Source organism: Cheilinus undulatus, linkage group 15 (genome assembly GCF_018320785.1).
Source record: "Cheilinus undulatus linkage group 15, ASM1832078v1, whole genome shotgun sequence".
NCBI lineage: Eukaryota > Metazoa > Chordata > Actinopteri > Labriformes > Labridae > Cheilinus > Cheilinus undulatus.
Window position 1 is genome coordinate 17,979,754 of NC_054879.1, and position 20,904 is coordinate 18,000,657.

The 20,904-nt window shown below is 37.5% G+C and overlaps 1 protein-coding gene across 1 annotated transcript in view; it reads left to right on the forward strand.

The window, feature by feature from the left end:
- Nucleotides 1–20,387, forward strand: part of LOC121522202 (general transcription factor IIF subunit 2-like) — a 56,332-nt gene extending 35,945 nt beyond the window's left edge. The window contains exons 5-8 of the mRNA XM_041806350.1: nucleotides 13,904–13,985; nucleotides 15,455–15,554; nucleotides 17,377–17,520; nucleotides 19,645–20,387. Of these exons, the coding sequence (XP_041662284.1) occupies nucleotides 13,904–13,985; nucleotides 15,455–15,554; nucleotides 17,377–17,520; nucleotides 19,645–19,779 (461 nt within the window). The 3' untranslated portion in view covers nucleotides 19,780–20,387. The remainder of the gene's footprint in view (nucleotides 1–13,903; nucleotides 13,986–15,454; nucleotides 15,555–17,376; nucleotides 17,521–19,644) is intronic.
- Nucleotides 20,388–20,904: the final 517 nt, after the last annotated feature.

Below are 20,904 nucleotides of genomic sequence, written 5' to 3' on the forward strand. Positions count from 1 at the left end.
GAAATAATCAGACCATTTGAAATGGTCAGCATATGGGTTTCATTTAATTATGGTATTGATGTTAAATACTGCTTTTTAAAATTAATATCTATAAGAATGTATAAACTGAAAACTTCAGATAAAGAATTTCCACTTGATATTTTTTTAGACAAGTACATCATAGCAAACAACAAATAACACTTCAATGAGCAAAACCATTCTGTTTTTGCTCTTTTATGTGAGATAGCAAAGGAAACTGTCCTAGTGACACACTATTACCAATAAATCCCTAAATAGACTCCAGGAATGCTTGGCCAACCTCTCAGTTATTCTAGATTTAGGCCACAGTCTTTTTTGCACTGATGCAGTATTCAGTCCTGATGGTATTTTGTGCATGTCATCCCACCCGCTCTCTCCTATTCCTGTCTCCATATCTCCTCTCTCTCAAATTAAGTCAAAAAGCCTGGAAAATTATCTTTAGAAAAATGAATTGTAAGAATTAAAAATTATCGGTTACCTCTGTGAACTGTTTCAAATTTGCAAAGAATTAATGATTTTCTTAGAGTGAGAAATGGCCTTCAGCTTGCTGTCCATGAGTGAATTTTCCATCAGTTCTCTCTGTGTTTTTAGCACTCTGAAGACTATTTTTTTGCATTCAAATGGTGGTGAAATCAGAATGAGTGGGCTGAATGCAGTTACAGACATAAAATCACTCCAGAACTAATGAATGGAATCATTAAATTTCCTTAATGAGGCAGCCTCTGGGCTTGGTAGAGATGAGCTTTAATGGAAAATTATATTTGGAGATCTAATTAGTGACTTCACCCCTTCTCTTATTGCTTCCTTGTTGTCATCACACATGGAAAAAAAGCTCTGTATTGACCATGTGCAAGTTGGCAATGGGAAATAGAACCGTTGTTTACTCAACCTATCCTGATATATTTTTAGCCAATAGATAAAGACTTTCGAATGAATAAAATATAATTGCCAGGTGTTCCCTCTGAAGAAATATCTAGTTTGGATAAAGTCTCCCTCGCTGTGATATATTCTTGTCACCGGTAGTGTAGTACTATGTGCAGGAGTATACTCTTAATATACAGTGAATTCAGAAAGTATTCAGACCCCCTTCACTTTTTTCAGTTTTTTCCTGTTGTAGCCTGATGATACAGTCATTTAGATTATATTTTTCTAAATTTACATTCAGTACCCCATCATGACAAAGTGAAAAACTGAAACATCACATTGACATAAGTATTTAGACCTTTTGGAAACACACATGAATTCTAGCTCAGGTTCCTCCCATTTCTCTTGATAGCTGAAATGAATCGACATCTTGACCAGAGTCAACCTGTGATAAAAAAAATTGATGTGACATGATTTGAAAGGGGTACACCTCTCTACAGAAGGCTGACAATGCATATCGGGGCAAAGCCAAGCAATGAGGTCAATGGAACTCCCTGCAAAACCAGGAGACAGGATTGTTGCAAGGTACAGATCAGGGGAAAGCTACAAAAATGTCTGCTGTACTGAAGATTGCAAGAGCATAGTGGCCTCTATAATTCTCAAATGAAAGTTTGGCACAACCAGGACTCCTCCAAGAGCTAACTTTCCAGCCAAACTGAGCAATTGGCAGAGAAGGGCCTCAGTAGAGGCCAGATCAGACTACACAAATTCAGCCAGATTTTGGCCCAACTGCAGTGTTGCAGCTCATCATCAAAACTCTGGACTGATTTTGAGGGTTGGGAACAACAAACGGTATGGTAGTATGGCATAGTTAATGCCGCATCCAAGATGCACCAAGACTATCATGTCAGAAATTGTCTTACATTTTACACCCTGACCTTATGTTCATGGAAATCCTGACACCTTTGCTCCTTATCTTTTCATCATCCTTTAAAAGAGTCCATACTTTTTATCCCTCCAGCAACTAATGTGTACATTTAATTTAATTTTGTATACGTCATCTCATGCTTGAAGGAGAGCCAGTCCATATGGTGATACATTAATAATTGCTATCAATAACCCTATCTGTACTTGTTTCTTGTTTGTTGTCTTTTACAAGCAAAAGAGCACAACAGTCACATAGAGCGCTCCGGTTGTAGAGTGACTGACACCACAGCCTGAGAACTTGCACACAGAGACAGTGGTGATGCCAGCTAGCATGAGAAGTCTGGGGCTTTATGGCCAAATGGCTACATGGAAGCCTCTCTTTAGTGCAAACACAGGGAAGCCCTCTCAGAGTTTGCCAAGAACTCCACATGAAAGCAAAGCGGGCTTTCGTGTGTTTGACATTGAGGACAGTAGCTCTCCATTGATCTGGGCTTCCATGTAGCAACTCTGCGATAAAGCCCAGATCAGTGGAGAGCTGTAGTCCTTCAGGAACTTTGTCCTGTCTCAGTCTTTTTTTGTAGCCATCCCAAGGCCAGTTTCTTTGACCCCATGGGTTGTTTTTGCCCTCATATGCATTGTCAGCTGTGAGGCCTTCTATAGAGAGGTGTGTCCCTTTCCAAACCATGTCTGTTTGATTCAGTTTACCCAGGTGGACTCTAATCAAGGCGTAGAAACATCTCAGCAACCATCAAGAGAATAGGGAGACACCTGAGCTAAATTCCAAGTGTTGTTGCAAAGGGTCTGAATACTTATGTCAATGTAGTAATTCCATTTTTTTTTCATAAATTTGCAAAAAAAAAAAAAAAAAAAAATTCTGTCTTCGGTGTGGGTCACTGAAATATCTTCAAATCAAAATTAGCAATAACAGCACAATGCTCTTTTAAATCTGTCTTCTTGATATTGATCTCCTAGAGCACCAGATTGGTGCATTTTGTTTTGCACTGTTGGAGATTTTCTTCAGCGGGAGTATTCCCCAGATACCGCTCAAAGCTTCCATACACACCAGTCTAATAAAATTACTTAGAAAGCCTTGATCCATTTATCCATGTTTGCTATTTCACAAAAAACATTGAATAGTCAGCAAATGAATGTAACCTGCACTTGGATGTTTCAGACTATTTGATTTGATTAATTTTTGAAAAGTTGTTAATGTTGTGTCTAAAATGACAAAAACATGGTGTTTATGGATGTGCATTATTGTATGCTTGGCCACATGTAATTCTTCTCTTGGAAAAAGAGAAAACCCAAAGTACTTCTAAACATTTCCTAAGATATGTAACAACAACAATCCCAGAAAATCACTATTGGCATTTTAACAAACAGGTCAACTGGCTTCCATCATATGAGTCAAGATCAGAAGCAAGACGGTTCTCTCAGAGAAGCAATGAATCATCCCAAAAAGTCTTATTGGAGACTGATCTCAAAAATAACAAAACAAAACAAAAAAACAGGTCACATGTAGCCTGAGGCAAAGTTGCAGCTAAAGAATCTTGTCAGATCTTTTGTTTCTGAGGAATGCTTTGATTTCTTTTTTCCGTTGACACTAAATGTAGCACAGAAGGTTGGTGAATCTCAGACAAACTGATGGGTTTTTTAATTTTACTTTAACATACACTGAAAAGCAGCACCAATGTTGCATGCTGATGAAGACAGACTGACTGACATTTGTATTCATTGCTCTAACTATGGTACGTGTAGGCTCACTGTGTTTGTGGCATATATACGGCGATGCACAGATGAGGGGGGAGAGTTTATCCAGAGAAAGTGATGGTGGATGGAGACCTGGTGGGCGGCGAGCTGTTTGTTGTGTTAAACATTAGGAAGGTCAGAGCTTTGTGGAAAAGGGCCTCGGAGAAGATGAGTGTGAGTGGGTGGATGAGTTACCTCCTCACCCTCGCATCTGTCTCTTTTTTTTTCTCTAATGTCTTCACTCAACCATTTTCACTTCTCTACTCTTAAAGAATAAACTGAATGTAATACATTCAAAGTTTTAACGTCATAAATAAAGCTCATGCAGGTTTTAATGCTTCTATTTATGAATTTATCTGTTCGATTCCTTTTACTTTTTTGGGTAGGAATAAACTGATGATGCTCTTTGGTGAACCAAGTCTTGCCACCTTATCCGTCTTTTAAGTTTCTTCATTTCCACTGCCAATGTATCGATTTATTTACTGACTTAGGAGCAGTAGTTTGGTGTTGTTAAAAAACAATATGGCAGCATTACAATGAAATCACCATGGATACCAGTGAAAATTGCTGATTATCAGTCAGCCTCTGCTTAAGTCTCAAAAGAACATCCTAGTTGTAGTGTTACTTTGACTGATTAGACCTTGGAGACAGATTTAGGATTTCTTTTGCAGACAGAAGTGTAATTTGAATGTTTTATTACTTTAAGAGAAAGAAAATGTCTGTGTTTGTGGCAAACTTGCCAAAATCATTTGCTTGTGCTTCTCAAGAAGAAAATGAATTTGTAACAAGTTATTTTTCAGTGATGCTGTATTTTTGGTATCTCATTGATATTTCTAAATGAAAGCAAGAGCAGCCTCTCTGCAGAAATCCACTATGTGGCTGCACTGAAATAGTCAGGATTTTCATATAAGCTTCAGTATTACCTGATCTGAAGCTGTAGTAAAGTCTTATGTAGCTCTGAATGACAGATGCGTAGGAGAATTAGGATGCTGAATGTCTGCTGAAGGTGTGGACCAAAACATTGATCTAGCACTTTAGAGTCTTAAAGAGAAGCCAACATGCAGGAGTCTACTATTTCTCTCAATTGTTCCTCCCACACAAAAAAGCCTTGAGCTACACGTTGTGGTCAATCCACGTCTCATGCTGGTCCTGTCTTTCAAATTTATCGTATGCGTGTCTCTCTAGTCTATAAAAGCCTCTCTCTCCTTTGTTCAGTACCTCTGCATCCTGGACAGAGGAAAAGAAAAATGTGTGGCAGGAGGCAAACAGTCTCTCTCTTTATGGCTGAGACCTCTTTCTTTGACTGTGACTAGAACACATGTTGCTGTTAAATAGTCAGTGGTCTCTACATACGTGCATGTTTCATGTGTGTGGGTGTGTTTTAGACATGTTGCTGGCAAGTGCTCTGGCACTTCCCAGCCAATAATTGCATGTAATTGCATCCATTTGTGGCAAAGATGAACATTAGTGAGATCTGTGACACGTACTGCAGAGCATTTGTTTCCTTAAGATAGACAGGCTCTTCATGGAATGTTGCGTGACACGTGATGTCAGGTGGCATGTGATGGTTGCTATGGTGACCGTGGCAGTTGCACCTGCATTTGTTCAGCCTTGATTAACACTGAATACATCATGTTTTTTCCCTTTTTATAGACCAGGATAATGCTGATAAAATTGTGTAATACTGATATATCTCTGTTGCAGTCCTATCCTATTAAAATATATAAAAAAGACAGCAAAGAATAGATTCAAATGTATTTGAATTCTCAGACAGTTTTGTTCCAGCTCATCTAAATGCAATCTGCCACTTTTATGTTTTTACTATGTAACATTTTGAAGAACTTATGCCTATTCTAGCAAATGCATCAAATCACAAACCTGTGTTCCTCTGTTATTCAGAATATGGCCAAAGCAGAATTTGATACAGTTCTTTACTATGTAGTTCATGGACAGAGAAATGTATAGCATTTGCTGTACATATGCCAAATAATTCCAGAAGGCTAGTTCAAAGTGTAATTTATTAATTATGATTTAAGAACAGAGAGATAAACAAACGGCCAGCAATAAAGTAAACACTGTCTAGGTTTATTTATCTGAATAAGACCTCAGAAATGTCTTCACAGATGAATTCATAGGCTGACATCATGAAGGGTACCTCATATTTTACTCTTTTTTTTCTCAGAGCTGAGTGTTCACAAACTAGAGGTTGACTGTGTTAAACTGTTGTAAACAAACCTGCTAGCCCACACTTTACAGGGCAGGGTTCAATCTAAATATGCTTAACAAATGATTCAGTTTCATCAGTCATGCAAACAGCCTTGTAAAATTATTAGCTTTTAATGAATAACATAGAATATCATAGAACTGTACTGCTTTTAAAAGGGAAAATGTTGCCATAATTGTGATTTTTGGGAAGGAGGAGAAATTTCCAGTTCTGTTTAATTTGTATCCTCCATCTCTGGCCTTTTCAGTAACCGTGCCCAAAACACACCTAAAATCAAACCAAAATCTCAAGGCACACTTTAGAAATATCATTATATCCACCATTGATGATTAAATCAAAAGCTTGCCATTCACATTGATTATAAATTCTAAATAATTTTGGAAAGCTGAATTGTTTTGGTAAATGTGTGCCACAGGACGAATAAAATTCTGCACAATATGGGCAAAATCACTTCTATATGATTCACTGATCAAAACCGATTAGTTGATTTCTTTTCACAGCTTGTAAATGAATATATTTTTTGCATCACATAGAAGATTGTCAGTTCATTTATTAAAAAATTGTCATGCATTTGTAATAAATATCTATGGCATGGATTTTGGTTTTCTGCCACAGTATATAAAACTGGTTTGGTACACCATTATCGATTTTTTACATTTTTGAGTCAGACCTAAAAATGATCCTGTAGTATAACTGTCAACAGTATGGTTCTATATAGCTAAAGTTTTTTGCTAACATAAGGAAAAAGGGCATCAAACAATTCATAAATGTCTTGGGCATAATTTATCTAGTGTATATGTTGTTAAATGGTTAAACTATAGTCTCAATATATTTTTGTAAGCGTATGACCTTAATTGCCATGCTATCTGGTGTAAAATATCCTCGTGCTACTAAACTGCCATGGGCTTAGGGCTGAGCGATATATCGAGTATACTTGATGTATTCTGGCTTTTGCCACCCATGATGTATAAAATGACTATATTGCGAATATAAATTATGTGGAAGTTTTGAGCCGTCAGCGTGCATTTCTCGCTGGAGTTTCGCTTCTCCCGTTGTCCCTAACTGCATCTCTTACAGCAGAGAGCTCACTCTCTCTCTTGCGTGGCTGCGCCCATCCAGAAAACTCCTCTGTACATGCGCATCAGCAGCGAGAAGCAAGTAAAGAGGGAGGTAAACAGCAGCGGAAAAATGTGATCCACTTCTCCTCAACTACGGAGACTTATCTCAGCCTTACAGTTCAAAACAATGACAGCGAGAAGTCAAAATGTTCCTGCCTCCAGACAAGCTTGTTTTCCCCCATGATCACACAGGACAGTATCTTGAATAAGGTCTAAAGATGCTCTCATGTTATGAACTTGTCAGAAACTGGTCCAGCGTTCATCAGCACAGATAATGGACTAATATAATCACAGCCGTTAGCCTGTATGGAGGACTAGACTTTGGCTATTTACTGCATGCATGATTGGTGAGTTCTGTGTAGGTTTGCTTCACCCTTAATGAGGAAAATAATTATTTTATAGTAAGCAATAGTAAACATAACAGAAGACATTTCAGGACTTTCCATACACTGTAAAAGACTGCTGCCACTTCAAAAATATTGCGATATATATTGTGTATTGGGATATAGCAAAAATATATCAGGATATCAATTTTAGCCCATATCGCCCAGCCCATGATGGGCTTAATCATTTTTTGGTTTATTTCCTTTTTCACAGGGATGTAATTATGCTGCAATCATTACAATCATGTAAATTGTGACTATTACTGTGAAAAAAACACCTATACATTTGACCAGCATGGCTCAGTCCTTTTAATTTTTCTGAAACAGAGTTAATTGGTTTGAGTCTTATCTTCAGGATAAAAAACAGTACAGAAAAGTTGACCTAGAAAAATCCTCTTTTAAAAGAGGAACCCACACTGGGTATCGCCGCAGGGTCAATTCTTGGCCCTTTGCTTTTTAGTCTGTTTATAAATGATTTGCCCAAAACCTGTCCAAAGGCTGGTGCCCAGCTTTATGCCGATGATGCCATCATTTATGTTAAAAAATTGCAAATTACCTGCTGCGAGACTTCGCTTCAATCAGTCATGCATCCATATGCCCAGAGTTTAAGCTTGGACATTGTGCTGTCACACGGCTTGCTGTTTTCCATGGACGCTTATTTGTGCAGCACAATGCACTTGTTTTCAGTGTTATTTTAACATAACATGCTGTTAAGATGATGTGCGGCATGAAAATCATGAGGAAAGTGAAAGACAGCTATGTTGACAGGCACTGGTCCTGTGTTTTTTTTTTTTTTTTTTACACATCCACTGGCTGTGGCATTATAGCAAATATGGCACTATGCCTGCACGGGTGAACCTACACACATCTCTGCGTTTACGTGCTGCCTGCATGACTCACTCACGTGTGAGACAGCGGCCAGTGTGTCTCTGGAGACTTCAGGAGATTTCTTAAACTTTACTGATTGACCTGAAAATTTTTAAGAGTACTGAGTGGCTTTACGATTCAAGTCCCATTTTGGTGCTTTCTCTCTCTCTCTCTCTCTCTCTCGCTCTTCCGTGTACACGTCATATTTAATTATGATTTATTTAAAATTCAGTGTCCTCACATCTTTGTTACAGCGTATTTTTCAAAAGCCTCTTGTTGCATGCTGAAGCATTTAATAAGACTTTATTTAGATAATAAGATGCAAGTCAAATAGAAACATGTTATTGCCACAAACAGTGACTGAGACGGAGAGTTCATAAGCATACAGTCGAGATTCAGCAGGCCACAGAATTAGTTTTATCCCTTAAAATGTGTTCTCAAGGTCCAGAGATGATGTTAAAAAGCCATACTGTAGTTTTACAGTGGTGCAACTCACAAACAAAGAATGTCTCACAAATGTAAAAAATTAAATTGAACACCATTTGATAAATAGATCATATTCCTGTTATGTGAAATTCCAGCTTTCAGGCAACATCATCAACAGGTATTTGAAGCTGCTAGTGCCTCTGGAGGCCCACGAACCTCATGGTGTGGGATCCTCCAGAGGCTTGCAGTCATGCATAAACCTACTATTTGGCCTCACCTGACCAATGCTCACAAGCAGAAATGGTTGCAGTGGGTACAGAAATATATGAAGACTAATTTTCAGTTTTGTTTACTGATGAGTGCCGTGCAACCTTGGATGGTCCAGGTGGATAGAGTAGTGGGAGGCGGGTGGATGGCCACCATGTCCCAACAAGGCTGCGATGTCAGTAAGGAGGTGGGGGAGTAATGATTTGGGCTGGAATCATGGAGAGCTGGTAGGCTCCTTTAGGGTCCCTGAAGGTGTGAAAATGACCTCGGCAAAGTATATAGAGTTTCTGACTGACCACTTTCTTCTATGGTACAAAAAGAAGAACAACGCATTCTGTATCAAAATTATCTTCATGCTTGCTTCATGCTTCAAAGATGGACAAATATCCTTATTAGAAGGTGAATGTTGCAGGTGGCTAAACTGCTGTGGAATCATATCACCACCATACTGAAGTTTTGTACTAGCACAGACTGAAAAGGAACATTTAAACTTCTGGTATTCAGCCAAATATGTATATACCCCTTAAAACTGATGAATATTTTGTGACTTTACAAGCACAACTTAAATAGATTGAGACATAAATAATGCATGCATAGAAAAATGCTTTGCACAAGCAGAATTGTCATCCAGTATCCAAGCAAATGAGTTGCTTCTTTGCTTGAACTGTGATCAGCCAGAAACTTAATTTTCTGTGCAAGGGCAGACATGGAGAGACTTTTTTTTTCTTTTGATTTTCCATTAAGGACATGGTGGACGCAAGAACTTAAGGAGAAAGAGTTCTTTGCACCTTTGTATTAACCGGTCACTAAATCACAGATACTGTGGAAAGAGAGGAGTGAACAAAAGACTACTAAGCAGTTAAAGGCCAGTAACAGGAGATCCCGCTGTGCAGGCGTCATCCCAAACTGACGTCATTTCAGATGACGACTGAAAGGGATAGACATCTTTTTGTATCTTTTCTTTGCGTTTCTCCCCCACGTTTTGAGTGGGTGAGACGGCAACACAAAGGAAAGACGTTAGTCAGGAAAGTGTGAATATGCGGGAGGGAACTGGCAAGTTTCCCTGGAGGCTGACTAATTTTACACATTTTCACACCTGAGGATCCTCATCTGATGATAGAAATTGTACGAGAATATTAAAATAAGTTTGACAGCCTGTCTCACTCCTCCACTTGTCATCTAATCCTGTCAGTCTGATCTTAAATAGTGCCTTGGCACCTTCAGTTGCCCTCTAGATTGCCCTTTGAGCATCTCTCTCTGCTGTATTTTCTTGATAATGAGAGTGAAATGTAATACCTTTTCAGACCTTTCATGTGTGCCACTGCTAAATCATTCAAACAATGCACAATAGCCCAGGCTGTTGCCAAATCAACAACACTCACCAACTGGTCTCTAGCACAGGCGATTCAGAACTTAAGAAGAAAATGATGGCTCTTAATGCTGATTGGAGAGCAGCTGAAGAGGCTTCAAATGGTTTCTTGAAAAAGGTTGTGGGTTGGAAAGTTGAAAAATTAGCTTCAACATCTTAGGAAAAAAACAGTTTGAAAAATAATTGTAACAAACAAAAGAAAATCTTTAGAAAGGGATGAAAATGTTGTGATTACAGGAGTTTGCAAGTCAGAGGTTTACAGAAGGCTGACTGCACATGATGGAAGAACCATTTACATTTTCTTTATGTAAAAGTGATAGAAAAATATCTGTGAAATACTCTTATGGGGTTAAGTAAAGGTATTAATAGTAAAGGAATTATTTTGTTATAGGTTTCAAAATTCTGTCAGAGTGACCAGTGGTTTGGGTAGACGTGAAGAAAAAAAATGCATTTCAGGAACTTCTGTGAGAGCTCTGTATTGCTTTCTTCTGGGATTTGACTGTAAAACATACTGTACCTCTATAAAATAAAAGTTAAACCAAAGTTAATCTTACTTTGGTTGATATAAAATAAAATACAAACAAATAAAAATCGTGGTGAATTTCTTCCATACCAAAGTCTAACTTGGTACATTTAGGATTGACAAGATATGTGCACAATGCATTCATGTGCATTTTCATGGTAGCTCAGAGAACCATGCTTAATCAGTAAATTGATATTAGACAGAACAAGAGCAACAGGAAACCAGAAACAAATACTATAATTTGGAGATGTAAAGATCTGGGCCGATTTTGATACAGATGTTTGTAATAACAATATAGCTTCTTTAAAACTGTAACAAATTGTTGTATTTCAGCTTTAAAGTATGCTAGATGGCAGCATTAAATACAATAGACAAACATTGGCTACTGACATCTGGTCATGCCACATTATTTGCAAATGGCTGATGTTTGTCAACAGTACCAATGGCGGCTGATAGTGATGTTAAAACAATGTTTCGGTGAATCACTACTATTATATCAATTCTTCTTGGCAATATATCTTACACTGTTGGAAAGCTTGTTTATTTCCCTTTTAAATGGTGCTACATTTGTATGGAACATGCAATTGTAGGATGAGCATGTGAGTATGCACTCAGCTCTGCTGCTCATCCTACAAATACATGTTCCTTAAAAATGTGGCTCCATTCAAAAGGGAAATAAACAGGCTTTCCAACAGTATAAGATTTTTTACCATGAGGCATTGTTACACATGAAGCTCAGCGTTAGTTTATGCAGAATACGGTAGTCGTACACCCAGCTGTGATTAGCTGACAGCCCGCTGATCCCAATTATAGCCTTCCAGCTCCCACAGCCAATCACAGCTCTTTCTCTCAACAAAGTGGTGTATTTAAATATGACGTACTTCTCACTAATTCCTGCTTGCATTAATGCTGATGCTGATGCACCATGCTGTTGCTGCTGCTGCTGGCAAAGCTTCACCTCCTCCACCCCAGCCTCCTCCCTTACAGCATAAAGCTTGTTGCACCCTCATATTCAGATCCATGCTCTTATGGAATAATTGCTTTTGAACTGATTTTATTGTATTCAGTATGCATTGTCAAACATGTATCTATTCATTTGGGGGTTTCTAGCTATGTGCTCCCTGGTAAGTGAAAGCGTGCTGCTTGACTAACCCAGGGAGCATCTTTTGAGGAAAGCCTTCTCTGCCAAGTAAAACTATTAGCAAGAAAATGGTAAAATGTATGACCAGAGTATTCCTGACTGAATGAAGAAATAATCCACCAAATACAAATTTCCTTAATTTTTATGCTAAATGTATAGCTAAATACATGTAAGGGTAGGGTTACATTTAACCCTAACTAAACGTGAATTGAATGAGTTTGTTGTTTGATTGTAACCATCAAGCATTGCTGACATTGCTGTGTGGTCAGACAGGTAATAACTGAACTGTTAAATGAATGACCATTTTTTTCCCCTTTATAACACAATTACATATTACTTGAAAATTGGACGGGAAAATTTTGAATATCTTTTGTATTTTAAATGAACTTCTTTTCAGTGCATCACTGGCAGAAGTTACAAGTTCACATGGGCTTAGCTCTTCTACCCTGGATTTAGACTTTTTTTGTGTTATGCACATCCTCACCTCCTCAGGATGACAATATGTTGGATAACAGCTGTTTTTATGTCTAAACTCAGACACTGAGCTCAGGTGGAGGTGAGGTGTTTGTACAGTTTTCACGTCATCTTGGCAGTACAGAGTGGTACTGATGAGAGGTCAAAAATCCAATGTCTAAACAGATGAAGTAGACATTTAAGCTACATTATTTTCAGTTTTCAGTGACATAAAAGGTTACTGGATTGAGAAGATGAAAAAAAAAGACGTTGGCATTGTTTTTCTTTTTCCCCCCTAAACCTAAAGAATCAAACATCTTATGGTTTCAAACAGTGCTTTCAATTAGGGCTGGACGATTATGGCAAAAGTAATAATCAAAATTATTTTGATTGATATTGAAGTCCCGATTAATAAGCACGATTATTCATTGATTTCAAAATATGAGTATTTATTGAACCACAACTTAAAAGAACAATCAAAAATAAATTAGTAACAAGTAAAATAATAACAATATATTAAACAATAGCAATAAAAAACAATAAATAAAAATAAATATCCAATCTACATGGACTCCTGTAAAACTTGCAAAATTTGCAACATGCAAAAAATACTAATAACACAACCAAAAACACATCCCAGAAATACTCTTTGAAGCACACATTAATCGAATCGAAATCACGATCAAAATTCAATTAATTGTCCAGCCCTAGTTTCAATATGATATCTGATGTTTTTTTTTTTTTTTTTTTAACAAGATCTATGCTTCAACAAGTGAAAGAGCAGAATGCCATGAAGAAACACAATCCTACAGTTGACCTTGGTCTTTCTCTCTTCTCTCTTAGTACAGAGAGCCTCCAGTGTTGTGAGTGTGACTTCGTGTGGAGTGACACTTTATGACAGTTTGGTAAACAGCCATGAAGTGCTGCGAAGAGGCTGTCATTCTGGCATTTGTCCGATCTCTGCTGGGCTTCGTTGGACTGAGTGATGGCTTATCGTGACTAGTACTGGCTTAACACTCAGTAATGCAGGGAGTTCTGCTGCACTTTAGTTCTTCAGCAATGTATTTGCATCCTTTCCTAAACAGCTGTGAACATGTGAACCTAATACTGTGTTCATGTCATGTTGGATGCATGGTTGAAACTGTGTAGATCACAGTTGAGGTGAAGTATGAGCAAAAAAATTATAGATCAAATTTCTGGAAGAGTGGACTCTTTCTGATGCAAGAATTTCATTGGTTTCTTTTCGGGTACTTCTGAGCAATTTTTGACGATTCAAAATGATGTAGTTAACAGTTTGGATGTTGAACAGTGTTTACCACGGGGAAAATGGAAAGAAAACCTGTCAGCGTGTATATTTGAAAATGCCAGTGATCATGCCTAGTCAGTATAATTGATTCTGATGTATTTTCAGTGTTAATATAGAGTTCTATTGTTTAGTGAGTTAGATACATGTATTTTACAAACAAAACTAGGGTTAAACTAGAGAAAGACTATTGTTTCCCCAATCAGAGTTGAATGTGTGTGCCATGTGTCTAAACCATGACTAAGCAGCTGAATCATTGTTTTTGTTGTAGATGGAATCAGTCTGGAGGGGGTGGTGGTGCACAGAGCTGAATGCAGACCAGTCGTCAATGACAGCTATATGAAGCTGAAGATGTGAGTCAACTTTGAATTTGTTTTGCTGTAGCAGGTTGCAGTTTGAATAGACTGACACTTCAAAAATATTAAGTGAATTCAAGCTGTATTGGCTTAGCATATTGGAATGTACCCTGAAAAACATGTTTAGAAAAAGCACACTTCTAGTACTAATACTCTAATATTTCTGGATAAAGACAATGAAATGTTTCTCAAATATATGACTACTGAAAAAATAAGTTTTCAGTGTATTAGGAAAAAGCAACTTAGATGTAATCTTTCCCTCAAGCCCCCCTCCCCAAATGCTTGGACTTTCAAATGTAAGTCAGAGCATTTAGTGTAAATAATTGGCATTATGATCACAAATGCACACACTAATGCAGCACTGTGTCTTTAGTTCTAGAAAACTAATTTCAAATTTTCTTGCAGCCCCCTTGATGTCAGTTTGCACCCTTGCTTTGCAAATAAATGCCAGCAGAAGCAGAGAAGTCTCTGTTTGTTTACAGGGGGGATATGGTGAACTGTTAATGTGTGAACATAAACCACTCGAATCCACTCTGCCGTTTTTCAATGGTCTCTGTCTCTTTTTGATTAGAATCCTTTATTTTTGCTAGTTAGTGGCATTGCTATAGCAACAGCTTCACAGTGGCAGATGCACTGCTACAATATAACCCAGGGAAAACACAGTTTGCTTTAGTGTATGAGACTGTCAGCCATCATTTCAGAACATAAAAAACATTAAAGGAAAAAAATCTTAATAATTCACAATGCATCCCACCTTTTTTTTAGTAGTTTTTGTTCTGAAAATGTGGCTGGAATTTCCATGGAGGTTACAGTATGGTGCAGTGATGTATTGTTACTAAGCGCTCTTTTATTTCTGACTTGAAATCCTCTACTATTCATTCCATGGTTTTTTCTTAGCTCCCATTTGGATGGCAGCTGACAAATGTTACTCAATTTCAGCAGGACATGCAGGACATTATGTGGTCACGGCAGAGCCAATTTTGTGTGTGTGTGTTCAGTTCAGGAGGAGTTTTGGTACAGCAGATTCCCTCTGTAGATAAAGTGATCGCCTTTATCGCCCTAGCACTCAGACACAGTCACTGATTTAAAACAAAATAGACCAGTGCTGTAAGATGCACACTGCTGAGGTGACATCCATGTTATCAAGAGAAATTTATTGGGGCATTTCTTGATTGATTGTGGTTAGAAATGTATGTTATATCTATGACAGGTACAGGGTAGCTTCTGCAAATTGTGTCTACCTTTTCTTCAAGGTCTGTGGTCTTCAGTCTAATTAAAACAGGCTGAGTGAAACTGAACAAATAAATAGGATGCTGACTGTCTCTGGACAGCAGGTTCCAATAGTCATGGTTAATTTAACCCAAGAATGCTGACAGCTGCCTCCATGCCAACAGGTAGAAGTCTTATCACAAGTCAAATTAAAAAAACTAACAAAAAACTTTCTTTCCATTTTGTGTGTGTTTCAGATTGCAGATTAGAGATTCCACTAAGCCTCGGCGTGTATCACAGCAGCTGGAGAGAGCAGTCACTACCGTCTTTAAGCCTGTGGCCAACCATGATTTCAATGTGAGAACCTATAACTGTGTGCTGTTAAAAGAATTCAAGCACTATTCGATTAGCACATTGGGATTTAATATTTTAATTAATATTCTTAATATTTCTCTTTTATGTGATGACTTCATTCTGTACTCAGTGTGTCTGGAAAAGGCAACTTGCTATGCAATCCCTGCAGTCCCTCTCAGTAAGGGGCAGTGATGTATTGTTGCATATTGCACTATTTGTAGAAAATAAAAATGCACCAATGTCACAAGTGTTGTTTAAGGTGAACTGCAAATAAACCGTTTTTATGATACATATTAGGGCTGTCAAAATATCTATTTTTTTTTTTACAGTGATTTCAGAATTTCTTTAATCGTGATTAATCTTATTTTAGAATTCTACTACTTTGCATTTTAAACTATTTTCATCTCATTTTGGATTTTTCTACCATATTAAACTAAGGGTAATTAACTTCCTGTTTGAGTACAGACCTACTTTTAGAGGCAGGTTGAAGATTTAAACATAGACTTAACCAGAGAAAAAGGAGCTTGCTTCTGACTTCTACTGAGCTGCCAGTGAGTTTTTAAAGTGAATCAAGACATCAAGGAGCAGTGATGGGCTTATTTTACATCACTGTGGCTGCAGGGAGATGTTGTCACCCCCTAACCAGTGTGTTGAAAGAGATAATGAAGCATGCACTTAATCGTGATTTAAAAGTATTAGTGCACTAATTGTGGATCTTAATTAAATGTGATTAACTTGATTAATTTTGATAGCCCTAATAAAGATTGATCCCTTGTTTTAAGTAAACTGTCTTTGAGAAGTGTTTTAAAGGGGCAATCAACAAAGATTTTTCCAACCAAGTTCATTTCACCCACCTCAAAGTTGCCTTCGTCTTCACTGATCAATGTCTTGAGCTGCAGAGACATGTATTCAATTAAAAAGAAAAAAGTTGAATATTCTTGGTTTCTAGTCAATCAACTATAATCTTTTTCCTGCTCTCTTCTGATGAATAAAATACTTTAAAGTTTCACACTTTCTGTCAGACATTTAAAGATTTTCTGAAATTGTGAGGAACATTTATCAGTTTTTCTAGAAATTTTCAGGCCTAAAGTATATTATGTGATATACAGTACATTCACAAAGTATTCAGACCCCTTTCCCTGTTTTCAGTTTTTGGGGCCTCCTTAATTCTCAAATGGGAGAAGTTTGGCACAACCAGGGCTCCTCCAAGACCTGGTTGCCTAGAAAAGCTGAGCAATCAGGGGATAAGGGCCTCAGTTAGAGAGGTGACCAGGAACCTCATGGTCACTCTGACTGAGCTCCAGAGATCCTGTGTGGGGGTGGGATAAAGTTCCAGAAGGACTACCATCATCCTTTCACTGGTCTGGGTTTATGGCAGAGTGGCTAGACGAAAACCTCTATTCAGGAACCTGAGCTTAATTTCAAGTGTTGTTGCAAAGGGTCTGAATAAGTACTGTATATAAATGTGATAATTCTTTTTTTTTTTTTTTTAAATTCTTTTATTAATTTGCAAAAATACAATACAGTCATTATAATGCACATTTTTCTTTAAAGGCTGGTGTAGTGATGTCCTCAGGATAATGTTTAATCTTGAAGACTACTCATTTGATCTTCAACTTTAAGTGAATATATAGACATAAAGTATGACAGGTCAAAAGATGGTATTTAGTTCCAGCTTCAGTTTTTTTGGGAGTCAACTTATGGATGAGATTAAGAGTTGTAATACTTTCTGGAATGAAACCCAAATGATGAACTTCAGATGATCAATACTACAAGTTTTTTAAATATTGATTTAAAAATCATAGTATTCTTCAATAATTCTCAGATGGATTACGACAAGAGGAAGAAGTCAGAGGGGAAGATGGTGCGGGCTGAGCGACAGGTGGTGTTGGACATGCTCTTCTCTGCTTTTGAGAAGCACCAGTATTATAACATTAAGGACTTGGTGGACATAACCAAACAGCCTGTGGTGAGCATTGCATGTATTACACACACACACAAACACACACATATACACACACACCTATGCACACATAATATAGCTGGAAGACCAAAAAAAAAAAAAAACAATACACCTGCCCACTATCCACCTTCCTTTGTTAAATTTGAACATATCGCCCACGGACTGACGTTCATGCCTGTTCTCACTATCTTTTGTGGCTGAAATTTGGGCCAACATGCACATGAGCGCACACACTTTCCCTCTCACACACACACAAACACTGGTTGAATCGATACAGTGCAGTGGATCCGTTCCAGCTCGCAGAGAACAGCATTGTGTAGGTGCTGATTAGACCTTGAGGTCCTCCTCTCCCTCTGATTGCATCTGATTGCATAACCATCGGCTGAGTAGGAGTCAAACGCCGCAATACACTCCACACCATCATTTCTCTCCTAAAGCACTTGGCTAACACTCAATTCTACTGAACTAAAGTAACCGAAATGCTCATTATGAAAAGTCTCACAGCACATTAGTTATTCATCATCCACAGCATGCATGACTCTGCCAGCTCAACTGAGACACCTAGTGGTGGTGGGAGAGTATGATCTCACACAGAGTAGCACAGACTGGGCTTTCTCTGCTCCTGTTTAGTATGAGAAATTGGTTTATTAATGCCTATTCATAAGAGTGTTCTGCACTGTCACCAAAGACTACATACAAGAACAGGTGAGAATACTGATGCAGTTATGTATTAGCCCTGAAATAAGCTGTCTGTGCTTATGCACAGATAGACAAATAGCTTATGGTTTTTACATGTATGGACATTTTAAAAATGCTTTACAGAGAACTGGTGGAAAAAGCATTAAACATCTTTTTCTTCTAGTATTTATGCCATGTGTAAGCATGATTTTAATATCAAGAGGAATCCTCATTAAAATGTCCAGCAGAGGTCTAGTGAGCAGAGGTGGAAAGTAACTAATAACAGTTAGTCAGATTACTATAATTGAGTTGCTTTTTGGGGTACTTGTACTTTTTTGAGTACATTTTGGAATCTGAACTTTTACTTCTACTTAACTAAGTTTTAATCAGAGTCACTGTACTTTTACTTCAGTACAACACTCTTGTACTTTCTCCACTCCTGTTGCCTACACAGTGGCACAGAGCGAGAGAATGATTCCAAGTCACATCCCACAATAGCGTTTGTATTTCACCTTATTATGGAGGTGTGACTTTACCTGATGAATCTGGTTGGAGATCTACATTCACGAGGAAAGCAAAAAAGTAGCACACCCCAACAATAAACTTCTTATGGTGCACAACAAAAAAGACTTACAAAACTGAGATGTCATCACTCAAAAAATGTCCTTTTAACTAGCTTTATTTCTAGGCAAAGCACTGAATGGATGCATTTCAACTCGTGATACACCATAGCCTGCTTAGAATTAAACCATTTCAACCAATGTTTTTTGAGGGCTGACTGCTCCGTTTTGGAGATAAATCATCATGACAACAAAACAAAGCCCTGACAATTATGTGTGGTATAAACATCAATGTGAAAGTCATTAACAAGTAGGGCTGAATGATATAAAAAAGTTGTCTTGCAATTATCTTGACTTGAATGACAAATTCAGAACGAACTGCTGTATTGAAGGGGATGATCACTTTTATGTAATTTTCGTTTTTAATAAGAAAAGCATACGCAAACATAAGTAAAAAAACACTCGAATACTTGCTTGATGTGTAGAGCATAACACCTCTTGCCCAACAAAAGTATCAAACTGTTAATAGGACACACATTTCAGTTTGAAAAAATATTGTGTTATTGTGCAATTTGAAAATTGCAGGAGCCATATAACAATTAAATCCATAATTGTTTTAACTGTACAGACTTAGTATCTACTTAGTACTTTAACTTTGAATAAAATACTTTTAACTTTTACTTGAGTACATTCATAGTCCTGTACTTTTACTTTAGTCCAGTTGTCCTCTTGTTCCACCTCTGCTTAAGAGAATGGTTCCAAAATTGTTGAACTATCCTTTGAAGGGTTCTGTTGACACATCAAACCCAGCAGGTGTCTTTATATAATCTTTTGTTTTACAGGACACAAGTGCTACTTCAAAGTATCTCAATTACAGTCTGTTTTTTTCCAGACTTACCTGAAAGACATCTTGAGGGAAATTGGTACTTACAACAGCAAGGGCGTTCACAAAAGCACATGGGAGCTAAAGCCAGAGTACCGACACTACCAGTCTGCAGAAGAAGATGAGGAGATGCAGACCACCTAGTTCTGGCAAGTTCCTGAGTCCAGGCTCATCACACAGGAGTTCTGTGATTTCATGATGAAATCTGGGCTTTCAGCAGGTTAATTTTTTCTAAGTCATCAGAAACATTTGATGTCAAGAATGAAGACCATTTTTCACAAATTGTTAGTATCCTTTATTTTTTGTATTCTTTACTGTGATTAGTGGGTGGGATAGATTCAGAATACGTAATGTTACTGATGGTGTCAAGTGAAAGACCAAGAGGAATTTATTAGATATACAAGCTGAATAGTGGAAATGTTGTTTTTCCTCTCACTTAAGCATCTGGACAGTGACTGTGTGACTGTACAGCCAATAGATAGTGTGATTTTTTAATGGAAATTGTTACGTAACAAGCACTAAAGACATCAGCTTCTCACATATTTTCTTTGGATCTTTGATGTTGAGACTTACAGGTGACAAGTTTCCCAGTTTGGACTTCCTGAATTAGATGTCTTAGTTGATTCAAATCACTTAAGTTTTCATCTTCTATTTAAGTTCTTTTTTTAAACCTTTTTTTTTTGGTACAGAACAAATATGAGTTTTCTGTGCAGAAGCATTTATGTTGTTTGCCAAAATAAAGAGATTTTCCCTTGCAATGTGAATTTCAGCTGCAACAATGAATCACAGGAAAAACTGAGTAAAGTACTAGACATTTCCTGCCATGATGTGACAATTAAAAAGTGTTACTTTAAGCTGCTGGTAGAAATCCAGCTGTGTGTGTGGTTACAGTACACACACAAATACAAGTGCATCTCAATAGTTAGAGTATCAAACTGTTAAATTACTATCATGATTCGATTCAAAAAGTGGAGCTCATGTATTAGATAGATTCATTACACACAGACTTGATTTATTTCAAGTGTTTTTTTTTTTAATTTTGATTATTATGTCGCATTCCTTGTGTCAAGCCATTCTTGAACAAGAGACGTCAGAGGTGTCTCCTGGGCTAAGGACAAAAAGGACTGGTCTGTTGCTCCGGTAAGGTACTGATTTTTTGTTTTTCATTATCTGTTAGCTATAATCATCAAAATTAAAAGAAACACAATGTCAGTGTTTGTAATGAATCTACACAGTTTCACTTTTTGAATTGAATTACTGAAATTAATC